Source organism: Artemia sp. Qi Xiang Cuo, chromosome 8 (genome assembly GCF_049724085.1).
Source record: "Artemia sp. Qi Xiang Cuo chromosome 8, ASM4972408v1, whole genome shotgun sequence".
Lineage (NCBI taxonomy): Eukaryota > Metazoa > Arthropoda > Branchiopoda > Anostraca > Artemiidae > Artemia > Artemia sp. Qi Xiang Cuo.
This window is the reverse complement of record NC_142801.1, coordinates 3,366,670-3,376,759: the sequence shown is the minus strand read 5'-3', so window position 1 is coordinate 3,376,759 and position 10,090 is coordinate 3,366,670. Positions and strand designations below refer to the sequence as shown.

General features: G+C 33.6%; 1 protein-coding gene across 1 annotated transcript in view; it reads left to right on the top strand.

Annotated features, from left to right (window-relative positions):
* The window catches only part of edl (ETS-domain lacking), a 33,447-nt gene extending 27,406 nt beyond the window's left edge, over positions 1-6,041 (top strand). The window contains exon 3 of the mRNA XM_089092815.1: positions 2,288-6,041. Coding sequence (XP_088948941.1) covers positions 2,288-2,505 — 218 coding nt within the window. The 3' untranslated portion in view covers positions 2,506-6,041. The remainder of the gene's footprint in view (positions 1-2,287) is intronic.
* Positions 6,042-10,090: the final 4,049 nt, after the last annotated feature.

Here is a 10,090-nt window from a genome sequence, read left to right as displayed (position 1 = left end):
TATAAATAAAAATTAAAATGTGGTAGCTATGAAAATATGGTTTTAGAAAAGTTTATATCACATCGTGAGCGACATCTTACAAAACCCAGTATTAGGTCACATACCCTGAACATGCTCTAATGCTCTTCAAAGGGTGCAATGAAGAAACCTATTATTTTTAATTATGATTAGATGCTATTATCTTAATCTTAATATGGCTCATAAAGTCAAATTCTGCTCTTGATGTGCTCGTATTAAGCAGAACCTGTTGACGCTTTCTGCATCTTAATATGGCTCATAGCGTCAAATTCTGCCATTTATTTGCTCGTATTAAGCAGAACCTGTTGACGCTTTGTGCATCTTAATATGGCTTATAATGTCAAATTCTGCCCTTTATGTGCTCGTTTTTAGCAAAACCTGTTGACGCTTTCTCCATCTTAATATGGCTCATACAGTCAAATTCTGCCCTTTATGTGCTCGTATTAAGCAGAACCTGTTGACGCTTTCTGCATCTTAATATGGCTCATAGCGTCAAATTCTGCCATTTATATGCTCGTATTAAGCAGAACCTGTTGACGCTTTCTGCATCTTAATATGGCTTATAATGTCAAATTCTGCCCTTTATGTGCTCGTTTTTAGCAAAACCTGTTGACGCTTTCTACATCTTAATATGGCTCTTAACGTCAAATTCTGCCCTTTATGTGCTCGTATTAAGCAGAACCTGTTGACGCTTTCTGCATCTTAATATGGCTCATAGCGTCAAATTCTGCCATTTATATGCTCGTATTAAGCAGAACCTGTTGACGCTTTCTGCATCTTAATATGGCTTATAACGTCAAATTCTGCCCTTTATGTGTTCGTAATGAGCAGAACCTGTTGACGCTTTATTCCTTTCTGCAGTTATAATACAAAGAAACGATCAATTTTTTATTATATACTGCTTTGAAGCCAAGATAGTAGCAAATAATTGATTATAATTAATGATAATTGCCTTCTGCAAAACACCCAAAATCAGCTGCGTTAACTAAAAAGAATGTATATTACACAAAATGAATTTTACAGAAGCGTGTAAAAAATGAGTTTTGGCGCATCTTCGGCTTCTATTAAAGACCCCTCCCCCTCGGAAACAAGAATAAATTAAATAATGTATATTAATAGGAAAATGAGAAACATTACCATTCCAATCTCGCCGAAAGCAAAGCTCTTGGTAGCACTTGGCGTCGTCCAAAATGTTTCCGGAAATCAAGAAAAATTATAGATTATTTTCTACGCACCTGCCTCAGCCCTGCCTATTACCAATCTGTCTGAAGGTTCATTGAGACTAAGAAAATTTGAGAATAGTGGCACACTTTCTGAGATTTTCTAAGATTTGACAGATTTGAATTTTCTAAGATACAACTCTGATTTGAAAAGCTCCGCGTATCGACTAGTTTATTGAGTGATAACAATAGCGTCAATTTACGAAAATCCAGGAGGAGGGTAGGCAAAATTTATTTTTCAGACATACATTTTTCGTACAATATTGCTTGACTTTTGGGTGGTGTTTCTCCTCTTTTTCAAAATCAGGCAAACTTTTTAATTCTCGTAGCTTTTTATGGGTAAGACTAAACTTAATGAATCTTATAAATTTGGAATCAACATAACAATCCGATGCTTTTGATGTATCTATTGATATCAAAATTCTGTTTCTAAAGTTCCAGGGCCGCGTGGCTCCTTATTTACAGTTCATTACCATGAACTGGTTGAGTATGGCCAGTGTTTCCATTTTTTTTATTTTCTGTAACTCTCCGATTTTGAAGGTTAATAAGATGTTAGAATTAAGCTGCAGATAGACCTTATCACGAATGAATAACCAATGTTGCTAACATGACTTTACACGCGGTTCACAAGTTATGAGGTCAATTTCCCCACCCTCTTGATTTGTATAGCCTCCTCCTTGATTTTTTTAAACCCCCTCTTGATTTTTATAGAAACCCCTAGAACAATTTAGTTAAGTTTGGCTACGTACTCATATAGCGAATGAGAGCTAATTATTTTCTCCATTAATCTATGTATCCACAATCGCTGAAATCTCTTAAATTACTTGGCAAATCACGAAAAGTATTTTTAATATGAGCATAAGCTATGAAACCAACGTTGAGCCCCCCCCCCCCCATTTAAGGTTTTTCTCCGTTTTCTTTGTATAGATCCCCCAAATTAGACTACACGTTGTTTATTGACATTAATCAGTTAAAGCAGGAAATTAGGAGCCTGCTAATTATATCCTGTTATTGTCACACTTTAGACTTGAACAAAGCCTATTTTTCAGATCCTCGTCTATGGTCGCGTGCCCATGTTTCCCTCTGGCTGGTGGAAATGGCCAAGAAACACAATCTACCGGATGTCAAAGTTGAAAGATTCCCGATGAATGGAAAGGCCCTATGCTTAATGACTGTTGATATGTTTATCTCTCGCGTTCCAGTTGGGGGAAAATTACTTTATAAAGATTTCCAGTGCCGATTAGCTACAGCTATTTATTCATTATGACAACAGTGGCTACAGGTCTGTAGCACGCTTGGTGTGAATGAATTACTTATAGGATAAGCAGCATTACCGCTTCACAGCCAACAGGATTAACCTCGATTAACATCCAGTTCCTATGCAATTCCATTGAAAGAGAACTTACCTTTTAAAATTATTCATAATCAAAGATTCATCCAAAATGAAATTACTAATTCAAATAAGTAATCCCTGGAGATCGAGAACAAACTTACAATTTAGTAGTATGATCATCAGCAAGACAACCAAAAAAAAAAACAAAACAATTTCAGCCAGAACCATAGCTCTAGCTTTTTGTGAAGTAGGACGACCAAAGCCACTCATAATATGCTGCAGAGGGAAATTTGAGCCCCCGCCAAAGAATTCTGAAAGGGATTTAAATTTATGTTTATTATATACAAAGTGGATGAGATTCATAGGATCCTCCTCTGAAAAAATGAAGAGCTGAAATTGACACACAGGCCGGGCTAGTTTAATATGAATTTGATTATTCCACCCCAAACGATAAACAATTTTGTTTCATGAAATAGCTATTTGACACGTCCAGCATTTTCAAACCCTGTCATGTATGAATATTAGATATCACCCCTCTCAGCCACACTGATTTGTTTTGCAAAGATTTTCAATGTTAATTTACCGCATGTGCTCATTTACTTAGAAATCTAATGATTTAATAGTGGGCAGACGACATTGAAGCATATCGTCCACGAAGCCAACAAATAATAAAGCAGCGGAACTGAAAGACAATGCCGTGGAGAAGTGGTGGTATACCCTTGTGACCAAGTGATATACCATTGTGATACACCAAGAGGGAAAAGTCTAACCTTGCCTAGTCAGCAGGCATATCAGCTGTTAGGAGTACGTTTAAATTTGGACATAAAATTGAATAATAGGGACAATTAAAGAAGGTTATCCATACACTCTGGGTTCAATAGGTCTGATTTGAAACTGAAGAGAATAGTAACCCTAACTTGACTTATTTCATAGTTATACAGAAGTTTAAAAAAAAGTCCGTAAAATACAATGAATTAACAAAGAGAAAAATCTTCGCATATTCTGATGCAGAAAATATTTCAAAGTTTAATCTAAAAAGGAGACAGATTAAAAAAAAAAATAAAAAAAAATAGAGATGTGGTTGCCAACTTCAGGGAACATTAAGATTGATGGATATGTGAATGAGGTTGAGGGATTTATAAGATTTTATTTGTTGTTACGATACTGGTAGATGACCCATACCCCCTTTCTTCAATTCTTAGAATCTCCTAGTTCTTCTAACATCTCGGCTCTTTCATTAAAAAATAAAATTCAGCAAAAAAAGCTTAGTATAAGCATATAATAGATTATTACAATTCTATACATTTCCTTGACAGAATTGTATTACTAATAGCAAGAACAACTATTCGGATCTAAAATAGCAGATTTGGATGAATAATATGCTTTCACATATGATTGTGCACACTAATTTCTAAGGGATGGGGCTTTCATCACGAGATTTAACCAAATGGGCGAGGGGGCTTTGTATATTTTCATGCATTTTAACGCGTGTTCATCAACATTTTAAAAGGAGGCCTCGGGCCAATTTGAAGGGAGTGCAAACCTGGTTTAATAAACTGCTCTTTTATTTTATTATTTGTTTGAAGGTTTTAAATTATTGCTCTTTTGTCTAGTTTAAAAGTGTATTTTGTCTAATAAATATTTAATTCTAGAATGAATCATATTCTAGTGATTTGATTTTTTTGCTTTAATTTTTCTTGAATTGTGATAATGTATTTCTTGTCCACAAGGGTGTCAATGAAGAGGGGGGAGGATGATTGTACCCCTAGATTTCGAGAAAATTAGTTTGTGTTCTATTTCATTGAGAAAAATCGAAAAAGATAGGACCAATTTGTAGCATACCTTTTTTGTATTTTCATTTAAAAATTGAAACATACCCTTGCCCCCTAAATTCTCATAAATTGGCGCAACTGTTTGTTCAGGGAATTAGAGTTCAGGGCCCAGATTGACAAACTCCAGGACCATTGAAGGCTCAGGGAACTGATAAAAAATGTATGAAGATTGTATCTACAATTCTAATGTAAAGGAAATGCTATGAACCTTATTATATCTTTTTTGTCGCTAATTTTATAAAAATCATTCTGTAAAATGATTATGTACTCGTAGTTAAAGGGTGTAGTTCGTGATAACTAAAGATGGTTGAGATTGCTTTTGTTTTAGGCAATTTTGATATAATTAATACAGTTGGGTTTCCCCTATACAATATGGCTTTGGGAGTGCCCGCCATAACTGCATAACTGAACACAGCCTAAGAACTGAAGAGAGATTTCTAATACATGATTTCAGACCCCCCCCCCCAAAAAAAAATATAAAATTACTCAATATATTTGTAATGTCTTCTACCTCCTTCTTTTATAATGTGATATTTAGTTATGATGTAAAATACTATTGTTTTTTAGTAAACCAGCATTTTTCTTAACAAGCTAGAAAAACGTAGTAAATCGTAAAATAACGTGCATTGGATGGCACTCTTTCTCTGGTGCCGACATTTGCAGCACCTTTTACCCCTCTCTAGATCTGGAAAATCACCTTGCTAAAAAGTATTTTTGTTTACCAATTTTCGTCTATTGCTTGTCAAAACACTCACCAACTATATGCAACTGTTTCGCAGGAGGTTGTCATTTCGAAGACCTCAGCAAATTGTAAAAACGAAACATCGCCGAATCCAGAGACAGAATGGAGTTTAAATTCTATGCAGATAATAGAGAGCATTAGAGTCTTCGAATAACTGTTGCATAAATTCACTTGATTATCGGTTTTTAAATAAACAGCTCGTGCGGAAGAGGGCTTTTTCGCCTCTTTCAACAAGGCGTAAACATTTTGTAAGTTCCGAGCATAGTTTTCTAGATTTTTTTATACAATTCACATATATTCGTGTGTTTTTCGTTTTGATCAATGAATGCCCAGGGGCAACAATTCACAAAATATTAGGGGAGGGGGGGGGGGCACGATTTTAATTTTTTTATGAAGATACAAAAGAAAATGTATTTTTTAAAATATATAAGACAATTATCTTCCCCTTCCCCATTTGCCACCTCTATGCTTGCCTGATTAATTTTTGAACCGTTCTTGTAGAATACTTATGAAGACAAGCTTTACTGTGCACTTTCCAATCAATACAAACTGTTTTTAGATGTCGATTGTATTTCTTTTTTCATGAAAAAGAAGATTTTGTTACATATATTAGACTGATATAAACAAATTACTAAATGTTTAAAGTTGGTACAACGATTTTACAATTTAACATGAACAATTTTTCAGTTTTTCAATTTTTTTTTTCTGAGTACATAAATCTATAGTTTACAAACAGGAGTGAAAATGTCTAACATTTGGGGGAGGAAGAGGTCTTAAAATTTTTTTTTTCTAAGACCTTAAAAAAGTCATAAAAAGTCTTAAGGACTTAAAAAAAGTCACATGATTTTTCAGTTTACCAAGGGGATTTCAATTGATGGGAAAATTCCCTTTGTGCTGCCGAGCAAGCACGTATATATATATATATATATATATATATATATATATATATATATATATATATATATATATATATATATATATATATATATATATATATATATATATATATATATATATATATATATATATATATTTGTATATGCAAAACTACATAAACTATTAGTTAATGTGAAACAGGAAGATTTGTAATTTGTTATAGCTAACTGATAAAAGTGCTTTTAGATTGATAAAATTTTCTTTATGACTGTGACTCAAGCATTAATTTACTTTGTGACTGTGGCACGAAAGAAGTGAGCTGTTGCACTTTTTCGAGGCTTTAGGTTGTGTTTGGGTGAGTTCAAGTTTCGAGTCTCGAACACTAGCTAGGTACCAAAGAAGTGTTTAGATTTAGTTTTAGCCTATGAGTTTTGTGTTTTTTTCTAGTCATTTTGTTTTTTTACGAGTTTTCAAGGTAATATTTTGACATTTTTTTTCTATCGTCATAAATTCTTATTTGTTGTGTTTAAACAGAATAAAAATATATCTGAGAAGGCTTTTTTATTTTCAATTTAGGTTATCCTATTTTAACCTGATCCTTAGCAAGGCTTATTGGGACTTCAAAGACCTTTTTAGTTCTGCGTCAATGGATATTATAAATTTAGTGCCACCGGACAACAGTGCCAGGGACAACAGTTCAGTTACCAATGGTTAGTACCATAGAAAATGTTTAGCCTTATCTGATTTTTAATTCACGATAATTGAGAACAGTGGCACTACTACTTAGAATGTGCAATCAAATGAGCCCACCCCTCATGGTTGCAGCAGTAGCTGCAAGCTAGTAAAGAGCGAACCACAGCCCATAGGAACTAAAAGTTAAAAAACTCGTTTTGAAAAAAACTGCCCAGTGAAAAAATTTTACATCTGACACTAATTCACGATTGGTAGCTATTATTTCGGTTCGTCTTAAAAGTAAAAGTTCTCCTTGAACAACAAGAAAAATCGCTTTTTTTGCATCGGTAGCACTGGTCTCTTTCCCTTTTTTTCTCTGTTTTTTTTTTTCTCCAGGCCTAGCGGGTTACCAGAACATCATAAAGAGATGCTTAAGAGCTCATTCAAAAGCTATTTCTTATATATATGTGCTTTTTATAAACTCCGCCATCTGCAAGTGCCACATGGCACTTTGTGCCATTTATAAAGTGGCGGTGCTAACAGGCAAGCAGAACATCGTAGACAGATATTTTATAGCTCATATTAAAGATATTGCTCATATCTACGTTCTTTCTATAAATTCAACCATCTATAATTTCAAAATGGCACTAAAAACGGCACTTTTTGTGCCTTGTCTCAAGTGGAAAAGCTGAGGCTATTAGGCTAGCGGAACTTACAAGAGTTATGTTTAATGGCTCATTTGAAAGCTATTGCTCATATCAACACGCTTTTTTTTTTTATCAATTCTACCATTAATAAGTGCGATATAGCACTGAAAACAGCACTTTTGGTGCCTCTTCATAAGTGGAACAGCTCTGAAGTACAAAACAGGTACTATTGTGATATTTATGTTCTAGAGCCCTTAACTGGAGGTTTACAAGAACCCTTCCCGCACTCCCCTCCCAACCCCCTTAGTAAGTTTCATAAATCGTCTGCAGCTCACCAGTAAGCTACTGAAACATTAGCAGGATCCACACCATCATAGATAGATGTTTAATGGCTCAAATATAAGCTATTGCTTATATTTGCTAGGTTTTTACAAATTCTACCATCTATTAGATTTCGCAGAATTTCAATATGAACTAGTTTCTTGGGACAATTTGCAATGAACTCTTTGTCATGGTTGAAGAATTAGCTGCAACCTAGTAAAGAGCGAACCACAGTCCATAGTATCGAAAAGTTAAAAAACGTTAAAACGGTATTTTTTTTCTTCTTTTTTTTCCAAGCCTAGCGGGTTACTAGAACATCATAGAGAGATACTTAAGAGCTCATTCAAAAGCTATTTCTCATATGTACGTGGTTTATGTAAGTTTTGCAATCCGCAAGTGCCGTATGGCACGAAAAAAGGCACTATTTACGCAGTTTCTCAGGGGTTGGGGCTAGCGGGCAACCAGAACATCGTAGATAGATTTTTGATAGCTCATATAAAAACTATTACAGAATTAAAAAATTATCAATCCCTTTAGGATCAAACCCTATTAAGATAAAGTAACAATTCATTTTAGGATTGTTGCTTTATTTTTTTTATCGTTTTATTTGGCATCACTTCTGCACGATGGCTCATTTCAATGCCTGACTGTCGTTTTGGTTTTAAAAAGGACATGTAATGATTAGTTTGTAGACAAGTTTTAAGTAAAGCCATCTTGATAGCATTAGGATTAGGACTATACACTAGCTTTAGAATTTGTATCATAGCTTGAAATTCACTGTTGTATAGAGAAATAACCGCATTTCAGAGTTCATATTATGTCTTATTTGATCTTCATTTCAAGTAATACTAAAGCATACTTCTTACAATTTAAGACTGTATATTACCCAATATTGGTATCATAGCTGGCGAGACCAAACTGCTACTTGATAAATCAATCTAATATTCTGTGAGCTGTTCAATGACTTTACGGTTATTAAAAAAAGTACCTAATTTTACGTTTATGTTTTTAAGATAATTTTAATTGTACATGGAAAGTTATCGATGCCATAACTGGCGTAAGACTACGAAAAGTTTTATAGATTAGTTTATTGTTGTCGGGCTACATACCCACTTTTGACTCCCAAATCAATATTCCTGTTTTTAATACTTGATTTTCGTGTTTTCAGTAAAGCGCTAGTTTTCTATAATCCTAGACACACAGGGAAACATAATTAGTTGGTTTATTTGTACTAGTTTTATTGATATATATTAGATAGGCTGTGAAGAAATAATTTTTGTCCGTTTTAAGTTTCAAATTCGCTCTTTACTTCCCTAGGAAAAACTTAGTTTTTTAGATTAATAACTTTCTACAACCATCCGTTATATAATGGGAACTGAAAAACTGTATATAGGAGAAATCGTCATTTCGTGTTATTAATTAAAGAAAAAATCCATAAAAAGAAGTTTAAAAAAAAAAAAAAGTAAAGAGCCGTATTAAAACACGACCAGCAGAAATGAAGTTACATGATAATTCAAACTCGAAACGACCAGAAATTAAAATAAACAATCATGTTAAACATAAAGATGGCAGGTATTGATATAGGCTAATAAATGAATCTTATAACGAGCAGAAATTACATCGAATATTCAAGTCAGACTTAAAACGAACAAAAATCACAAATAACGCGAGTTTGGTTACTTTGGTTACTACCCCTCCCTGCTCCCCTAACCGTAAAAACTCTTAAACCTATTGCGGCATTTGCACTTTACTGAAAAAACATGTGTTATTCTTTTCACATTTATAACATTATAACATTAAAAAAAAAACACATTACAGTTATACTTTATTAAGCTATACTTGATACTCTATTAAGTATAATATATGAAAAATATTATACCTTTTTCGCATTCATAACATTGAAAAAAACAAAACAAAAAACACAGTGTTGTATTTTTGTACAGTGTTTTATCTTGAAGACTTAGATTTCCAGGAACTAATATCATTATACATTAAATAGTCAATTTATTTTCCTTAGTTCTTTCCAGTGATCTTCATCTTTATTTTCTTTCCAGTCAAATCACTATAATGATCTCTTTGTCATCGATGTCTTGAAAATATAAACCACGCTGTTCAGAATACATACAGTTTTCAACTGTTCAACATACATTTAGATTTCAGAAAACATAAATAATACAATATGTTTTATAACTTTTACTGTTAGGCGAGGGGGAAAGTGGCAGCTTGCGAATTTAAAGCATGCGATATTTGTACTTTATTAAAAACTGTATGGGTTTTGAACATTGTGATGTATTTATTCAAAACATCGACGACAAATGGAAAATAAATCTCTATAGCAATAAATATTTGCAGTCGCAAGCGGTAGCAGCCACAGTAGTAGTAATAATAGTGATCCTGATAGCGTAAAGTTAATACCCTTTGCCAATCCT